Consider the following 19,506-nt stretch of genomic DNA (forward strand, 5'->3'; position numbering starts at 1 on the left):
TTTGGGACTTGATTTTTATTTTAAATTGAAGACCTCTATCTATTTGTAACCAGAAATTAATTAAATATAAAGAATACCTTAAGGATTAATAGCAAACCATCTCTAATGACTTTAATAAGCCTCTATCCTTGAAAAAAAAAAAAGTCATACAAAAGTCATATAGTTAAACATTTAAATTGCAAATACAAAAAAAAAAAACCTAACTTACCTCCTTAATATTCAGAGGCCTCCCACTAAGGTCATATTTGTTCATAGTTTCTAATGCTTTCTTTACAAATTCTTCATCTTTGAATTCAACCACACTAAATAGGGAAAAAAGTAAAAAAAATGCATATGTACAAGGATTTCTTATTTCTAATCACAAGATAAATTTAACTTAAGATACTTAAAAGAATTCTTACCCACAACCCTATATCCAGTAGATTGTCAATATATGCAAAAGAAAAAAAAAATAGTTAAGTAGATGAAACTAATGGAAGACTCTAATATTTAAGTTATTAAAAGTAATCAAGAACACATTTTCTTTTTCTTTTATACCTCCAGAATGTAACAGGCAAGTGACCATGCATTTTCAAAGAATTTTTTAAATCCATCTAACATGTTACAAGCATGGAGTACATTCTTATTTTCAGCTAACTTTTTTGAAATTAAAATTAGTACCACTGTATGAATTCCATCAACAGTAATAAAGAATGAAACTGAAGGGTCCAATATACATGTTCTTACACAGTAATAAATATTTCAAAAGATACATTGCATACAATATAATCTAATTAAAATATCAAATAAATATGAAATTAAAATTTATTTTATGTATATTTTTTGCCTGCAAGTATAGCTGTACACAATGAGTGGGTCTGGTGCCCACAGGGGCCGGAAGAGGGTGTCAGATCTCCTGGAACTTGAATTAACAGATAGTTGTGAGCGGCCATGTGATACTAGAATTAAGCCCAGGTCCTGTAGAAGAGCAGCCAATGCTCATAACTGATGAGCCATCTCTCCAACCCCCCGCTCAATTTTATTTTTAATAAAGTTGTCTACTAGGTTAAAACTGGCTGTGCAATTTAGGTGCATCTAGTTCAAAGCATATAAAACAAATTACCCATGGTAAAGAAACTTACAGAATCATTTTTAAAAATAATTCCCGTAATTACTGTTCAAAGTGACACTTGACTGTGATGACAAAGTCTGTGTTTCTCATGTACCCAGCCATTTTATGAATATGGTGTGGTGCTGTTTGAGAGCTTTCCATTATATTCTTCAGCATGCTCTTGCTACTTAATCGAAATCTATCGTCAGCCTTCTAGGTCAACTTAGTCATAGACATCATTCACACCCATTGGTCAGAGCACTGCCTCTTACATGGTCCTGCAGGCTACCAAATTAAACTTTTCAATAAAAGTTTCAAAATTATATTCTAAATTAACACCTTTAAGCCACAGGCCTCTCATAAAACTCTTTAAAAAATATTATCAATTCAGTGACTTTTAAAATATCCCTGAATACATCAAAGTACAACAAAAAAACTATATTAAATTTTATTAGCTAAGAAAAAGCATACCTTAAGGCATTAGAAAAATGAATACCCTTTATAAACATTTGCAAAACCCATCCCTTTCAGGCAGCTAGTTTGGTTGGCATATGTCTGACTTGCTAGGATAAAACCTCAAATCTTAAAGTAAAGCAAAATGAAACTTAAGTTTCCAAAAGTCTGATAGCGTATTATACAAAAGTAAACTGCTGAGGAACTTTTAAACCTCAAGCAGATTATGGCCCACAGCACTTACCCTTGATTTTCCTTCCGCATCCTTAAAGAGCTCCACGTATGTAACCTCACCAACTACATAAGACATACAAAAGGAAGATACCAAGAAACAATACATTTAAACACCAGTATCTTGCTTTACTGCACACCTGTGCACAACTCTACAGAAAAGCACCTATTATTCACCAGCAATCAGGACCAGATCAACATACCTCCTATCAATAGCTATAGAAATTTAAACTAATTTTCAGGAATTACGTCATCCACATTCTCTAAAAAGCTAACAACCATATTAACCCAATTCATACTGCAGATCGGATTTGGCCAGCATGCTATGGTTGGTGAGCAAGTGCACATATACATACAGATGGCCCCTCAGCCTGTCATATTAACAACATTAGCACTTTTCAAATAACTTTAGTCAGCCTACACACAACAGCTGTTTTAAGGTGACTTCCTACCTGAATGTCTTCAATCATGTTTGCCATCAGTAAACTAAATTTACAAGTCATGTTTCACAGCAAGCCACACACTTCTAAATAAGGTCAGTGAATAAAACCAGTCAAATAGTTGTCACCTTACAACAGATACACCAATGCAATTTAAAAATATATATATTAGAAAAGATCACCCTCAAGCCAAGTACATAATTTGCAGGACTGTTGAACCTCAATTTTTCAAGAGATAACAAAACTAGCTTTTACAAGATCAAGTATTGAAATTATTTCCCCCAAAACCAAGCATGTGTATAAGATGAAGGTTTTCAGAATATTCTGAAAACAAAACTGCAGCAGCAGTAACACAAATTTAGTACAGAACTGCAAAGACAGCATCATGGCAGTCGTGACAATGCAAGCAAAATGAATTCCACAGCCAGATTCTAGACTCCACCATAAACATCTTTGGGGGGAAAAATCGACCTTATTATACATACATTAACAAGCTAAATGCATTGCTTAACTAATGCAATAGTCCTTTTAAAATCTATTTTTAAAAAAAGCTTCAACTAGACAAAACAATCACTTTTACAAAATTCTTGGTGGCATGCAAATGCTGGCTTCACTATCCCACTAAAATGGCAAAAAGAAAAATGCTTCATTTATCCATACTTCCTTGTAATGAAATTGCCAAGTGGAAGAAAAAGAAAAGATTAATTCACATGTCAAGAAAGAAAAGTCTTTTTTTTTTTTTTTTGAGTCTGTGTGGCTAAGAGGAATAAAAAGTCTGCTTAGATCCTCCCCTTCCTACACAAAGATTACAACAGTAAGTTACTGCAGCAACTGTTACCTTTTTCTCTCATCAAGTCTTTAATAGCCTGCCATTTCATGTCATAGGGGATGTTGCTAATGAACACTCTGTTCCGATTTGGGCCTTTCTTTTCTCCCATGCCCGAATTCTTATCTTTTGAATAGGGATGAAATCGGTTGGCCTTCTTGTTTCCTGTAGACTTCTCTTTTAAATCAGATTTTTCTTCTTTCACTGATTCATCATTCTCCCTGTCAATTAGAAGACAACAAAAGCATCAGTGATTGAGCTCCTGAGAATGGAACTCTGTATCAATCGTTCACATTTGTCCCTTCACAAACTTCTCAATTAAGCTAGAATTCAGTCCAGATGCTGACGGTCTGCATGAGAGCTCCCTAGTGAAGCTTATCAATTTTTCAGTTATGAGTTGGCATTTTCTCCTACGTTAATAGTTGTAAACATCCCAAAACCCAGTTTTCCCCAGCATACTAATTAATAAGTAATAAAAAGACCCTAGCTCAGTATCAAGTTTCTGGGCTTTATTCAAAAACCCAACTCAGACCAACAAGAGGGCACTTGCTGCAGGAGCCTGATGACCTGAGTTCAAAACCAGAACCCATGTTAAAGATGGAAGGTGACAGTCAACTACACAAATTTTTCCTATAATATCAGTATGGTTCATAAGCTCACACACATACATTATGCATGCATAAGTGTGCAAAATAAAATTCTTTGAATTGTTTTAACTAAAGAATAGTGGTACACACTTATAATTCAGCACTCAGGAGACAGAAGCAGGAAGAGCACAAATTTCAAGACAGCCCGGTCTATACAGTAAGCTCTAGGGCAGCCAGCTAAGCCAGAGTTACATAGTCAAGATTCTGCCCCCTGCAAAGTAAATAAATGAATAAATAAACCAAAATGGTTGTCTGAAAAACTTTATTACTTACAGATTAATAATTTTCCCTAGAATTTTCTCCTTCTCCTAAACCATAATCAAAATATACTGTCTTATCTATTTATCTATTTAATACATGTACATACTCATTACTGTATATTGAGTTTTCTCTATTCCCTACTTTGGGAAACACAGAAAACTTAAAGACATCCTTGTATCTTCATGTTGAACATAAGACAGGAAGGGCACTTCATAGAATTTTTTATTAGTAATGCTACCTATAATGAAAGCATAGAGTTGAGGGGGAGAAGGAGATAATGAGACACGTCATGAGCCAGAATCCACCAGTCTTTCTAATGGGCCTAACTGGAAATTTTAATTTATAAGACTTTAATCACAATGCAACTATTATGATGCTATATACCAACATAGGAATAAATAAGATATGAGTATATACTTAAAGTAATCCTGCAGATAAAAATCTGGATTTATATTTTAAAATAAAATTTATATTTTTAAAGCAATATGTAGGTGCACGTATGTGTGCAGATGCACATGCATGTCTGCAAGCATGTGTGTAGAGAGCAGGGGCTGTAGGAGTGTCATGCCTGTCCTTTGAGATAATGTTTGTCTTTGGATTGAAGCTCACCAAATTGGCTAGACTGGCTACCATGGAGATCCAGACATCCTCCTGTCTCCTTCGCTCCAGCACTGGATTACAAGGACACATATGCCCAGCATCCTCACATGGTTCTGGAGATCAAATTCAGGTAGGTCCTAGGGCCATAGGCAAGCTCTTTTTCAATTGTGGCTTAACTCACAGACTGCTTTAGTTATCCTAAAGTAATTTCATTAACAAAATAATTTTAAAGCAAATTTTATAAACCTTAGTGAGTCAAAATCTCTAAGAATAAGCAATACTTTTTTTTAACCTTCATGGATTATTCTAACAAACCAAACTTCATAATCCAGGCTATAAATTCTAAGGGGAGCAATTTTAGACGGCTATAAACAAACTTCTTACTGCATTAATATGAATTTTTTATTTCTTACACACCACTCTCCTGAGCAGTTGACAATGCTGCCATACATAAAGTACATAAAGACTATAACATATGCTGGATAAATTCTAATTTTTCTTTTTTTTTAAGATGTATTTATTTAGTATGTATACAGTATTCTGCCTGCAGGTCAGAAGAGGGCACCAGATCTCATCATAGATGGTTATGAACCACCATGTGGTTGCTGGGAATTGAACTCAGGACCTATGGAAGAGCAGTCAGTGCTCTTAACCTCTGAGCCATCTTTCCAGCTCCCTAAATTCTAATTTTTCAATTGCCAGTTAAGGACCCACACACTGGAGGTTGGGAGGATGGCTCAGTTGGTAAAATGCTTATTACTATGCAAAGCTGAGTGCCAAGGTTTGGGTCTCCAGTATCTACATAAAAAGCTAGGCATGGAGATACACACCTGTGGATTCCTGAACCTCACTGGCCAGCCGGTCTAACCTAATCAGTGGGCCTTAAGTTCAATGAGAAATCTCTCAAAAAGTACGTACACACACACACAAACACAAACTCACTGAAAATGGTAAGACATGCCTGTAATAGCAGCACTCCAAGAGGCAGAAGCAAAAGGACTGCTGAGAGCTGAGAGCCAGGCTGGACTATATATCATCAAGCCAGCAAGTCCATGACAGCCATGACTATACAGAGAAACCCTGTCTCAAAAAAATCAAAAAGGAAGAAAGAAATGCTACAGCCAGGTGTGGTACACACCTTTACTCCCAGCACTCAGGAGGCAGAGGCAGGTGGATCTCTGTGAGTTCGAGGCCTGCCTGGGCTACCAAGCAAGTCCAGGACAGCCAAGGCTACACAGAGAAACCCTGTCTCAAAAACAAAAAAAGAAAAAGAAAAAGAAATGCTCCTACAATCAAGAAACATTAGTATCAAACTTGCTTCACCACCTATTCATCCAACCTTATTCTTTCAAAAGAAATGGCAGACCCTGAAAGGATCTTCTCAACTGTTCAACTCTAGCATGTGTGCTGTGTGAATGGAGTGGCATTTCTGAGAATAAAGCAAGCAGCCAAAATGTACAGGTCCTCTTCTCTGGTCCCCAGCTAAAGCAGACATAGCAAGCCTTTCTTTTTAATTCCCCTGAAGAACCATCTGCATAATAATGTGCTTCCACTGAATTCACTGACTGTTTCCAGTCTGGAGTCAAGTAAGAAGATACCTACTCTTCTGGTAAGCATCTCTCCCCCTGTCTACTTTCACCCTGGATAAAATCCCCTGTGAAAATGCACAGAATTCTAAAGTACTCACTAAGTTCCTCTATTCTTCACCTGGCTGAAGGTTACATAACTGTGATAAACATTTGCTTACAATGTTCCCAACAATTCATTTAAAAATACAATATTGGGATATTTTCTTTATACTTCCTTGAAGGATGACCAGAGAGCAACTAAAGGTTCCTTGAAAAAATCAGAAGCCAAACTATCAAACTACCAAGCAATTCCACTTTTTTTATTTAACCAAAGGAAATAAAATCATCTCAATATCTGAACTCAAATTCACTGTTTTTCTCACAATAACTATGATAGAGCTGAACTAAAAATCTGATCATTGAATGGTTAAAGAAAAAGTGGGTGTGGGCATGTAAATATTCTGGATGTATACATACACAAGGATTGGGGTGGGGGGAGCGCAGCCTTTAGAAAGAAAGCTTGCCATCTGCAGCAACCTAGAGGACAATATGCTAAGTGAAATAAGCCAAACACAGAAAACCAAATACTGCATGATATCAAAAACAAATAGCACAATATAAATACACTTTTGCAATTTTACAAGACTAATAATGAATCAGAAGACAATTATTGCTTTCTTCCAATTTACTTGAATATGGACAGAAGGAATAGTATCTTTAATTTCTGTCTAAAAATGAACAAGCCAACTAAATCCTCTGCATGAGTTTCATAATCTCAAAAATTCTTCCTGTATTTCTCTAACAGATGCTCACTGGACCTTTACAACTGAAGGCCTTGTGGTGCCTGCCATTACTATGAACTCACTTAAGCACAAGCAGCTCAATCCTGACAGCAGGAGCCCTTGGTTGGCTTCTGTGCAGTCTATGTGGTAAAGCAGTGTCTGGTCATCAAAACTCTTTCAATGAATTTTTATCATTAAAAGCATGATAATCAGCCCAAGGTTTAGGGCTGTCAACCACCCATATAGGTTCACAGTAGACTCACTTACAGTCTAAGGCCCTACCTGGGAATACCTTATGCTAGCCTATCAGGGCCAAAGAAATCCCTTACGAGTACACTGGTCTCTCCTCAACATTGGAAAAATATAGAAAGAATGAATTAGAATAAGCAAACAACCTGTAGTTACTGTTAACACCCCATCCCATATTTTCTCTCCTAAAACTGGAAAATGGTCCTTTCCCATCTCTTTTCCTATCCTGCAATATAACTGTAGACATTATATTTTCTGATCTAATAGAGGTGTGGACACCAACTTCACAAGCACCAACATCACACACAGTCACAACCTTCAAACCCTTCATTACTTATGCTACCTGAAAGAATGTATTCTCAATTCATGATTAAATCATTGACAAGGAACCCATAGACATGCAGGCTGACTGTATTGTTCCGGTCATTCCACTGTTTTGTTTTGTTTCTATTTTTAATAGCAAATCTCAGGGAAAAGCCCATGACAGCTGGGTGTGGTAGCACACGCCTTTAATCCCAGCACTCAGGGAGGCAGAGGCAGGCAGATCAATGTGTATCAAGGTCAGCTCAGTATACACACCAAGGCTACATAGAGAAACCCTGTCTTTTTGTTTTGTTTTGTTTTTCAAGACAGGGTTTCTCTGTGTAGCCCTGGCTGTTCTGGACTAGATTTGTAGACCAGGCTGGCCTTGAACTCACAGCAATCCGCCTGCCTCTGCCTCCTGGGATTAAAAGGGTGCGCTGCCACCACCACCCAGCTGAACCTGTCTTGAAACAATTCCCTCCCGCCCAAAAAAATATACAGAGTGAGAGAGTGAGAGAAAGAGAGTCAATACAGGCTTCACTTCTTTCTGACTTCTCACTATCTATCCTGGAACAAACTGCACTGAGTTCCAATCTCTGATACCTGCTAAATTCTGTCCTGCTCAAACCAGCTTCCTGTTCAAAGGTAGGGAAACTAAAGTCCATAGCGAAGGCACTTCTAGCCAACTCAAAGGTAACACAATGGTTTCTGCTGGCTGGCACATTAAGGGGCCTCGCCACATACATCATTTCAAAAATGAATATATATATATACCAGAAAACAACAAATACTGGTCTTCCAATGCTCAGGACAGGCCCCAGAGAACTGGGGTGATTCCTCTTCTATACGCTGTCAGTGGTTACAAGAAACTCTCCAATGATGTCATTGAGCAAGACTGTCAAAATGATGCTGCGGACAGCTACCACATCTGATCTGCAACCAATTCAGTTCAGTCAATTTCAAACAGACTGGTCCAAATGGTACCATCACTACCTCAAGCATTTCAACACAAAAAGGCCAGAAAGACATTTTATCTTTCCTGTTTGACCTGAGTATGTGTTCAGTGCTTTCTGCTAAGGCAGAACTGAGAGGTGAAGTGGGTTTTCACTAAATCACTATCATAATTTCAACTTTAGTTTTCACAGAATAAGACACAAGAAAATAAATGTTTGCCTTCACATCGCCCCACGTGACAAGGAGAGGCGAACACAATATACCGCCATCCTCCTGCCTTGTAACTGAAGATCTTATGAGTTAACGTCGACTGAATTATGCACAGCCACAGATGACAGACCCAACCTTCAAATCGTGGGTTTCCTCTAAAAAGGCTGTATTCTATGGGTTGTGGGGGGCGGGGGGGTGTCGTTTTGTGGCCTAACGCCTGCCTTAGAATGCACGAGACTCTGGGTTCCATTCCCGGCTCTGCTAAAAACAGATTTATATTGTAGCGATTTAATTATATCATCTTATATTGAATTATAAAAACGAAGGCCACCACACACCGAGTCTGTTTTTAAAAAGAAAAGAAAAAGAGCCTGCACGGCCGACAAACATCACCGGGCGGGTGGAGGAGACCACGTCCTCCTTTTAGAAAGCCAATCAAAGGGAACACAATGGGTTCGGTCAACTCTAACACTTCAGGAACCACCACCGCACACGCGGCCCTCACGGGGACTCAGAACCGGGCCGGGAGGGGGAAAGTCCGATGATGTCATCCCTAGGTCCTCCCCGGGGATGAGGCTAACCTCGGGCCTTTAAAGGGGACCGTTTTCCACGCGCCGGAGGCCCAGGCCACCCGCGCCGCACCTGCTCCCGCACCGGGGCCGCCCGCGCCTCCCGCCCTGCCCGCCCGGGGGAGACAATACATTTTAACGCCGTTGGCGCTGCTGCGCGGCGGTTTCTCGGGTTCGGTGGGGTGCGGGTCTCGCCGGGGCTCGGCCGGCTGCTGCTGCGGGCCGTCGTCGCCCGCGGCCGCCTCGGGCTTGTCGGCGTCGGCCATCCCGCCGCGGGCTCCGCCTCGGCCGCGCTGAGGGCTCCGAGCGCTACAATGGCGGCGGCCGGCAGAGCGGTAAAGGATCGCGATTTGAAAAGGCCCCGAGCGCTCGGCGGCCCGGATCTCGCGAGATCGGACGAGACCCCGCGACTTGCGGAGCGGGCGGGGGCGGGGCTCCTGCGCGGCCACCTGCGAGGGGAGCGCGGGTAGCTGACCCGGCGCGGAGATGGGAGACCTCTTGGGGACGGGCGTTTGAACACTGGAACTACAACAGCCTCTTTTCTGGGGATGGATGTAGCTGCCTTGCTAGCAGCCATGACTGACGACGAGTCAACATTTGACCACTTTCTTTGAGAACTCAAGAATTCTGTAGACCTTAGCAGTCAGCTAGGAGAGTGACGTTTTGGACAGTCCATAATTTTTTAAAATAAATCTTGTACAAGGGACCTGTAGGGATAGCTCAGCAATTAGGATAAATAGCTTGCTGCTTTTGCCGAGGAGGACCTGGGTTCGGTTCCCAGCACCCACAGGCACTAGCATGTACTTGCCAAAACACAGGCAAAACACACAGACCCATGGAATAAATATTTTATCTTATAAAATAAAAAATCTCTTGTACAAGATTAGCTACAAATACACATTTTGGGGTTGAGGGGGGTCTTGATTTTTTTTCACCTAAATATGGAAAAAAAAAAAAAAACCCTGATAAAGTTAACTTGAGTGCCATAAGTACGCCTCATACTAAAATGATCTTTTTCAGTTGATAAATGCAAAGACCGCAACCGTTTCCTTTTATGAAAAGTGAATGGCAAGCCAGGCACAGTGGTGCGGTGGTGCTCACCTTTAATTTCTGTATTCAGGGAGGAGAAGGCAGAGGCAGGAGGATCGATGTGAGTTCCAAGTCCAGCCTGGTGTACAAAGTGAGTCCTGGACAGCCAAGGCTACACAGAGAAACCCTGTCTTGAGAAACCAAAAATAAATAAATAGATAAATAAATAGTGAATGGCATACTGTGCGCATATTTATTAGCGATGAAAGTGATCTCTGAAATTCTACCTTTGGAGTGCGGCTCACATAGTGTCCTAAACTTACAGATACTGCTGCACTTGATCTGTGATTCTCTTCTGTCAACCCTGGAGCATAATGTTCGCAGTTACCATATAGGTACTAGAATTTGGCAGACACAGTCAGGGTTAGAGGCCACCTCTGCAAATTTCCACCTCGGACTCCTTGAGTCACTTGAGCTCTCAACCTCCCTTCACAGTAAAGATAGCAACACCTCCCTTGCAGGTGAAGAGGTTAATGAAAACACTTCATGGAGGGCCCAGGGCTGCAGGATTCCAGTCTGTATCTCTGAAGGCCCACAAACCAGACTGCTTGTCCCCTAAGTAGGAAATTATAATAACTTTCACAGCATTCACCGTTTCATTATTCTTTTTGCCATCATTGAATTTCACCAAGAAACTTAATCTGACCGGCGCAGTCTAGAAGATTCCTGCAAAAACCATTTTCACATTTCAGTACTCTTCACCTCCCTAACCTGTGACCATCGAAGTGTGAAGCTTTGTTCCTTAAGGAGGCTCGGTGATCCTAGACCGCTGCTGGCAATTTGGGCATATTGCCTGCATTGTGGGTCAGAGGTTGTCCACGATAGAAGGAAGCCTCCTTCTGAGAAGTCTCATACACTTCCAGTGATGGGCCAGAGCTTTGTCCGGGACTCACTTGAGCTGTGGAATGGGTGGAAAATAGGCAAGTGGCTGGTTACCAGAGGAATTCTGTTAGTGGCAGCTAGGATGCCATCCTCCTTTTCCTTTGTAAGAATTGAAATGCAAAGCCCAGGCCAGTCATAATGACAAACACATGTAATCCCAGCACTCAGGAGGTAGAGATAAGAGGGTCTGGGATTCTGGGTCATCCTCAGCTATATAGTAAGTTCAAGGCCAGCCTGGACTACTTGAGTGTGCTGATATGCTTTTGTCAACCGGGCACAAACCAGAGTCTCCTGGGAAGAGGCAACTCAGTTGTGCCATTGCCTCTAGGCATATCTATGAAACATTATATGTATTAATGATGGATTTGAAGGTGCCATATCACTATGGGTAGTGCCAACCCTGGGCTAGTGGTACTGTGTTGTATAAGAAAACAGGCTGAGCTGAGTGCGGTGGCACACTCCTGTAATCCCAGCACTCAGGGAGGCAGTGGCAGGCAGATCACTGTGAGTTCAAGGCCAGCCTGGTCTATAAAGGGAGTCCAGGACAACCAAGGCCACACAGAGAAACCCTGCCTGGAAAAATTAAAATAAGAAGAAAGAAAGAAAGAAAGAAAGAAAGAAAGAAAGAAAGAAAGAAAACAGGCTGAGCAAGCCCACGAGGGGCAAGCCAGGAGGCAGTGTTACTCCGTGGCCTCAGAATCAGCTTCTGCCTTGGGTTCCTACACTGACTTCCCTCCATGGAGGACTGCAGGCTGTAAACCAAATTGCTTTTGGTTGGTCTTGTAACACATCGACAGAGAAGCAAACTAGACCATTGAGACCCTGTATTGGGGGTTAAAAAAAGAAGAAGAAAGATAAAGCTGGACCAGCAAATAATAATAATAATAATAATAACAATAATGAAGTCAGATGGAACATATGCCCAATTAAAGGCCTGAATTGAGAAGCACTAAAATTCTAAACTTTCTAGATGTCTTCATCATTAGAAGCCTGAAAAGATCTTAAAGATCTAAGAACATATCTAAGGGGTAGAGCTTTTGTCTAACAAGATTCATTCTGCAAGCCAGCTATGGTGGCGCACGCCTTTAATGCCAGCACTTAGGAGGCAGAGGCAGGTGGATCTCTGTGAGTTCAAGGCCAGCCTAGTCACAAAGCAAGTCTAGGACAGCCAGGGCTATAACACAGAGAAACCCTGAAAAAACAAAAACAAAAACAATTAAAAAAAAAAAAAAAAGGCACCATAGGGGCTAGAGAGATGGCTCAGTGATTAAGGGTACTGACTGCTATTCCGGAGGACTGGGGTTCAAATCCCAGCACCCACCTGGCAGCTCACAACTATCTGTAATCCCAAGATTTAACACTCTTCCATAGACGTGCATGCAGGAAAACACCAATGCACATAAAATACAGATAAATAAACTTTTTTAAAAAAAGATTAAATTTGTACTACTGTACACTGCTCTGTTTTGCAGTTTGTCCCATGATGAAAATATAGATATTTATTACTGAATAATAGGAAGAAACATTTCAACCAATGTCTGATTCCTTAGTCATCTCCCTGCCTTTGCCTCCAGGAAGAGACACTCCTTCTCCTTAGTACGTGAAGAATTCAGATTCCTCTATTCAAAGCCATGAGTAGTAAATGCTAATCTTTTAACTGTCCTCAGTTTGGCACCCTCACTCTAAGAGTACCAAGAGGATTACCTTGTATTCATTTAAATATTTATTAGTTTGCAGCATTGTTCTCAAGGTTTCTTTGGTTGAGTGGGTCAGGGGAGGTTTTTGGTTTTTGGTTTTTGGTTTTTCAAATCAGGGCTTCGCTGTGTAGCCCTGGCTGTCCTGGACTCGATTTGTAGACCAGGCTGGCTTGGAACTCACAGGAGATCTACCTGCCTCTGCCTCCCCAAGTGCTGGGATTAAAGACGTGAGCCACCATGGCTGGCTCAAGTTTTAATTATAATATTTGGAAGAGAAAATAGATTTCTTAGGACGATGAGTTGCAAGGTTCCCTCGGGAGCCGATAGAAAGGATAGCTAACAACACCAAAGGTCTTCTGTCTATTTGCTGATAGGAAATGCACTGACAATGATAATTACTAAAACACATACGTCCTCCTCTACTTGCAGCCGCATATAGGCATATTTCTGGTCAGTAAAGTCTAACTGAAATGTTGAATGGGCTGCATAGGAGATTCTTAAGGAGAGCCATTTAGCAAGGTGCATGGCCTTTCCATCTTCCTTTGACTCTTCCTGTTACTGTCTTAGAATAGAGAAATCAGGTTTACAGCAGCAATTGCCATGTAGGACCCTGAAGTGACCTCGTAACTGGAAGTAGCTGCAGTAACTACCCTGCATTCTGCTCCCAGCCCACCTTGCTTTCTATGAGAACTAACAAATGCCCACCCTGACTAAGTTGCTGCTTCTTGGCATCTTCCTCTTACATACAACTGAGCTTGACCATGATGAAAATAACCTTCAATAGAAAGGACTGACTTGCTTAATAGTTTCTTCTATACGATGGTCATACAAATACAACTTTAAAATGTTTCTCTGACAACACCGTTCACCTTTGGTTTTGACCTGCCCTTCACTCTATGCTGGAGAGCACTGCTAGTTTCCTGTCTCACATCCATTCTCTACTTTCCTTGTTGACCAAGTCTTGCTTAGGGCCGCAATGTGCCTAGGTAAATGATGTGACCACATGACACATATCTATCTACAAGTCCTGAGGAATAGCATTTGAGGGATTCTGGGCGTGCTTAATTTCCTGCTGAATTCTTTGCTTTTCTTCCTCCCTAGGAGACTAGAAAGCTGAGTGTGCAGGTGGAAACCATGATTCAACAAACCCAAGGGCAGAGCTACATGCAATCCTGAAAATGCTGACCCCAGAAAACCACTGCAGGGCTGGAGAGATGGCTCAGAGGTTAAGAGCACTGACCGTTCTTCCAAAGGTACTGAGTTTGCCGGGCGGTGGTGGGGCATGCCTTTAATCCCAGCACTCCAGAGGCAGAGGCAGGTGAATCGCTGTGAATTTGAGGCCAGCCTAATCTACAAAGTGAGTTCCGGACAACCAAGGCTAACACAGAGAGACCCTGTCTCAAAAAAAACTAAAAAGAAAAAAAAAAAAACAAAACAAAAAAACAAAAACAAAGGTCCTGAGTTCAATTCCCAGCAACCACATGGTGGCATACAACCAACTATAGTGTATTCTTATTCCTTCTTCTGGCCTGCAGGTGTACATGCAGGCATAATAAATAAACCTTCAAAGAAAAAAAAAGAAAGAAAAAACAAGAAAAGAAAAGCACTGTATAAGCCTTCTACTATTAATATCCAACCCTCATGTTTTAGGAGTAAAATAGCTTCTCTTTCACCAGTGCAGTTGGATTTCTGTAGCTATTTAGCTCCTTTGCAGAGGCGTTCATTATTGACAAATGCTTATCAATATTGTTTGTTGAAAGCAATAGTTTTACAGTAGTTTACAGATGTAATTTATCTTGTCATTATATGTTACAGAAGAGTAGACTGAATTTATTTCATGTCAGTGTATTTTAATTCACAATTTAAACATGATAAAAAAAAAATATATGAACCTCTTAGTGTGAATAGAAACAAACCTGATAGCCTGTCAAAAAAAAAAAAAAAAAAAAAAAAAAAAAAAAAAAAAGCTTTTAGCTATTTCCTAAGAGAAAAGACCTTACACAGGGATCTATACTCTTTCATAACACCTACTTGGCCTATGAGAGCAGACACTGAGGCATTACTGCTAGAGTTTGAAAAGTTAGGAAGGGCAGAAACTGAGAGAAACTACCAGCATTAGTCTCTTTGAGTTGAAAAAATTTGAAGACTCCTAGTGCCCAGTGTTGGTGCAAAACCCTGTCAGCCCTTTGCTGAGACTCACTATCTTAGTTAGGGTTTTATTATTGTGAAGAGATACCATGACCAAGGAAACTTTCATAGGGGAAAACATTTCACTGAGGCTGGTTTACAGTTTCAGGAGTTTAGTCCATTGTCATCATGACAGGAAGCATGTCAGCATGTAGGCAGACATGGCGCTGGAGAAGGAGCTGAAAGTTCTACACCCTTTTTTAAAAAAGATTTACTTATTACTTATACAGTATTCTGCCTACATGTGTGCGTGCACACCAGAAGAGGGCACCAGATCTCATTAGAGATGGCTGTGAGCTGCCATGTGGTTGTTGGGAATTGAACTCAGGACCTTTGAAAGAACAGCCAGTGCTCTTAACCTCTGAGCCATCTCTCCAGCCCCAAGTTCTACATCTTGATAAGCAATTGACATTCTAGGCTTAGCGTGAGCACATGAGACCTTAAAATCTGTCTCCACAGTGACACGCTTCCTCCAACAAGGCCACACCTACTCCAGCAAGGCCACACCTACTCCAGCAAGGCCACACCTACTCCAGCAAGGCCACATCTCCTAGTGCCACTCCCCATGGGCCAAGCACTCACACACACACACACACACACACACACACACACACACACACACACACACACACACGCCTATGGGGGCTATTCCTATTCAAACCAACACATCCACCAAATTACCTGCAGCAGCTGCTGAGACAAATGGCTTCTCCTCTGCATCCTCAAAAGTTTGCAGTACTGTTCCTCACTGGCAGAATTTAGGTTGGAATTCAGCTGGAAGGGGGTTTTGAAGAATGGGAAGTTAGAAGGGTGAAGACAACGCTGAATAGTCAAAGGTCATACATAATGCAATGTTCAAGCCACTTATAAAAACTACTACAAAGGCATTTACAATCCTAAGGCAAATGGTAGCATAATGAAAGCATACAATATATGTTTTATGATATGTTTAGACTTCACAAATTTGACTAAGATCAAAAATCATGGTGAGAATATGAGGGAGGATTGAGTTATGAAAATTTCATACAAAGATCAGGGAAAAAAATCACAAAATGAGAATTTTCAAGATAGCGGAGGCACTCTATCTGAGCCAAGGGGAAGGAGGAAGGGTGCATGAATGTGCCCTGGGCATCAGACTGCTATCCTCGGCTTGCCTCCTTCAGTTGTGTGACTGTGTACCTGGATTAGAGTTTAGCTACCTTTTTTTTTTTTTCTTAATTTGGTAGTCAAAACATCACATACTGAAGAAAACCAAGTATAAAACAATGGTTTGTCTCAATCTGTTGATATTCCCATTCGTTTGTTATGTATTAACTGACTGGTATTACAGAATCATATCGTGTAACAGAAAACGAGATTGGTTTTTGACATAATTTAAGTCAGTTCCTATATATTATACTGTTCACAGCTCAAAAGTTTGTGAAGACTGTGCTGAGAGTAATATGTTCTACTAACCGGCTTGAATTTGGTTTCAGTAAAACTACTTAGAAGTGTGTGGACAGTAAAATTAAAGCCAATTAAAGGCAACTTCATTTTAATAATCACTCAGAGCTGAAACATTGGGCGCATCTTCCTTTGCAGAAAAATTTTTCCAGCGAAGTCTAATGTTACCAAATGAGACTCATCAAACAGGCCAGCATTAGTCCATTATCCACGCTGGAGCATCGTCAGCTCAATTCACTTCTCAGCCCACTCAGATAATTTCCTCACTGTTGACAAAACCCAACACAGTCATTTTATAATCCAATCCAATCATCTCATTACCAAACTCTCCCACCCCATTTCAGCGCACTCAGCACCAGCTACGCTTGAGATCACAGATGATATGAGTGACCTGGGTGGCGGTGGAGGATCGTTAAGGAGGAAAGGGAAGAAAGGAGGCTGATAGTGTGATTTTTAAGAAAACAAAGCCAACCAGACCAACCCACCACAGAACTTTAAGGCACTCGAGACTGAGCTGCAACACTGGAGAGGAGACCCTGCTCCATTCATTCGTTGCAGAAGCTTTTAACTGGGCTCCTTGAATGACCTTGGGATGCTAGAAATGAATCTCTAGGGAGGACAGGATGTTGGCTGCGTTGGGGAGCAGAATATCTGCGGTTGTGACTCTGATGGAAAAGTGGCAGATTTTTTTTTTTTTTTTTTTTTTTTTTTTTTTTTTTTTTTACTAAAATGTCAAAAGCATTTCTTAACCCTCCCTCCAAAGACATGAAAATAACTGGCGGGGTGCGAACGCAAAAATGACATTCACGATTGATAGGGGATGTTTTAAAAAAGCAATCAACTTCAAAGTACAAATAATTGTGTAATATATTCTAAAATCACTAGATTATTAAAAATCTTAAGTGTAAAAAATAAACCAATCTGATTGAGTCATCACACCAAAATTATTCTATGTTTTTCTTCAACATATTAATTTTGTTACCCAATGTTTTGAGTCAAAAGGCCCAATCACATTAGAAGATTATACCTCAGTCAGCCATCAACCAGACAAGATACATATTCCTCAGAAAAGAAGAAAGCAACATTTTGGACTTATTCTGACTTTAGGAAATTATCCCAATATAAAAAACTTGAGAGGAGGAAAGGGAAGAAAGGAGGCTAATAGTATGATTTTAAAAAACAAAGCCAACCAGAACAACCAACCACAGAATTTTAGGAAATTATCCCAATATAAAAAAACTTGAGAGCAAAAATCACCAGTGAAGAGGCCCCAGGCAAGCAAAACCTCCTCTGGAATGGTTCCTACTTTGACTCACCAGAGGAAGATTTTGCTATCTGTCTCATTGTAATATACAGTCTTTCCAGAGTATATCCATGGGTGAGGCTGTCTGCCGTGCTTTCTAAAGAGTTTCCACATCTTCTTACAAAGGAAGTTAGAAATGAACACATGCAGAGATGGGGAGATAGCTCAGTTACACAGTCCTGCTACGGAAGCATCAAGACCTGAGTGTAAATCCTTGGGGCACAAGTAAAAGCAGGGTGTGGTGGCACATGTCTGTGGCCACAGTGCTAAGAGGTGGAGTCAGGAGGGCACCTCAGGCACATTCCCCAGTCAGTCTAGCTGAATCTGAGCTCCAGGTTCAGTAAGAGATTCTGTCTCTAATTAACAACAATAATAATGTGGACAGTAATTAATGTTTCTGATTTATAACTTACATAAAAGATCTTGTCATAAAGGACACAATATTTAGGCTATAGAAGAAGAAATGGAGTACACTGTGCTTTGTCAAGCTAGTTAAAATATATATACATTTTTCTGCCAATGTAACATTTTAATATTTAGTTATAATTTAGATTTTAATCTCCATAATAATTAGGATATATAGTTTTCTATCTTAGTGTCCCATTAAAATAAGAATAAATTAATACATAAAACTGTCATATGCATTCACCCAACTGTCATCATTTTGGTTGTGAGTGAATGCCATCAGGTTATTTACTCCACTTTTCATTTTATAAGATCATTTTTAGAGGGCTGGAGAGATGGATCAGAGATTAAGAGCACTGCCTGCTCTTCCAAAGGTCCTGAGTTCAATTCCCAGCAACCACTTGGTGGCTCACAGCCATCTATAATGTGATCTCATGCCTTCTTCTGGCCTGCAGGGGTATAAGCTGGCAGAGCACTGTATACATAATAAATAAATAAATCTTTAAATAAATAAATAAATAATTAAAAAAAAAATAAAAAAAGATCGTTTTTTACAGGTGACCATAATCTAAATGAAAAAACAAATTAAAAACACATAAATAAATAGAGAAAAGAAACAAATTTAAAAGCACCTATGAAGTGATTCATTTTTAGCTATTAATTTGATGCTGGGAAGTAAAAAAAAAAAAAACAATAAATGTGAGCAGTCACATGGTCTTTACTTGTATATGAGAAAAAAGCACACTCGATGCTCTGGTTTCAATGCAATAGTGTGTGTGAGAGTTCCATTTGCATTGCAGGCAGCACTTCCTAGAAAACATCCAAAGTTTCTAAATTGATCAACATCTTAGAGAAAAAATAGTAGGTGATGTGTTGCCTAGCTACTAATGTGTGTGTGTGTGTGTGTGTGTGTGTGTACTATTATATAGTGCATCACATGTATGTATGTGTGTGTATACACACACACACACACACACACACACACATATATATCACTAATATAACAACTCTATAAAAATGTCAAGCACTTTGTATAAACCAGGAGTCCTTCTAGTAGGACATTTCAAGATAAGGTCAGTGTAGCACCAAGGAATGTTGTTAAGGACAGGCTTGTCTGGGGTTGTGCAAACAATGCCAATCACATGCTTGGATTTTTACTCTGAGAGTAAGGCATGACTTCTGAGAGCACAGGGGAACCTCTTTGCTTTAGAAAGCCATTAGTGAGTTTCATATCTTTCAATGGTTTCTATGGAAGTTGTGCATGAGTTTGAAGGGCACGTGATCATTGCAAGTCACAGTGCTCCACCAGTCCTTTGG

General features: G+C 40.3%; 1 protein-coding gene across 4 annotated transcripts in view; it reads right to left on the reverse strand.

Annotated features, from left to right (window-relative positions):
• Nucleotides 1–9,567, reverse strand: part of Myef2 (myelin expression factor 2) — a 34,955-nt gene extending 25,388 nt beyond the window's left edge. For 2 of the 4 annotated variants that reach the window (XM_051144530.1, XM_051144528.1), the window contains exons 1-5: nucleotides 9,316–9,567; nucleotides 3,053–3,261; nucleotides 1,788–1,840; nucleotides 402–409; nucleotides 209–302 (exon numbers count right to left, since the gene is read on the reverse strand). In XM_051144530.1, coding sequence (XP_051000487.1) covers nucleotides 209–302; nucleotides 402–409; nucleotides 1,788–1,840; nucleotides 3,053–3,261; nucleotides 9,316–9,449 — 498 coding nt within the window. In that variant the 5' untranslated portion in view covers nucleotides 9,450–9,567. The remainder of the gene's footprint in view (nucleotides 1–208; nucleotides 303–401; nucleotides 410–1,787; nucleotides 1,841–3,052; nucleotides 3,262–9,315) is intronic. The other 2 variants (XM_051144531.1, XM_051144529.1) reach the window with 1 other exon arrangement.
• Nucleotides 9,568–19,506: the final 9,939 nt, after the last annotated feature.

This window comes from Acomys russatus, chromosome 4 (assembly GCF_903995435.1).
Source record: "Acomys russatus chromosome 4, mAcoRus1.1, whole genome shotgun sequence".
Taxonomy (NCBI): domain Eukaryota; kingdom Metazoa; phylum Chordata; class Mammalia; order Rodentia; family Muridae; genus Acomys; species Acomys russatus.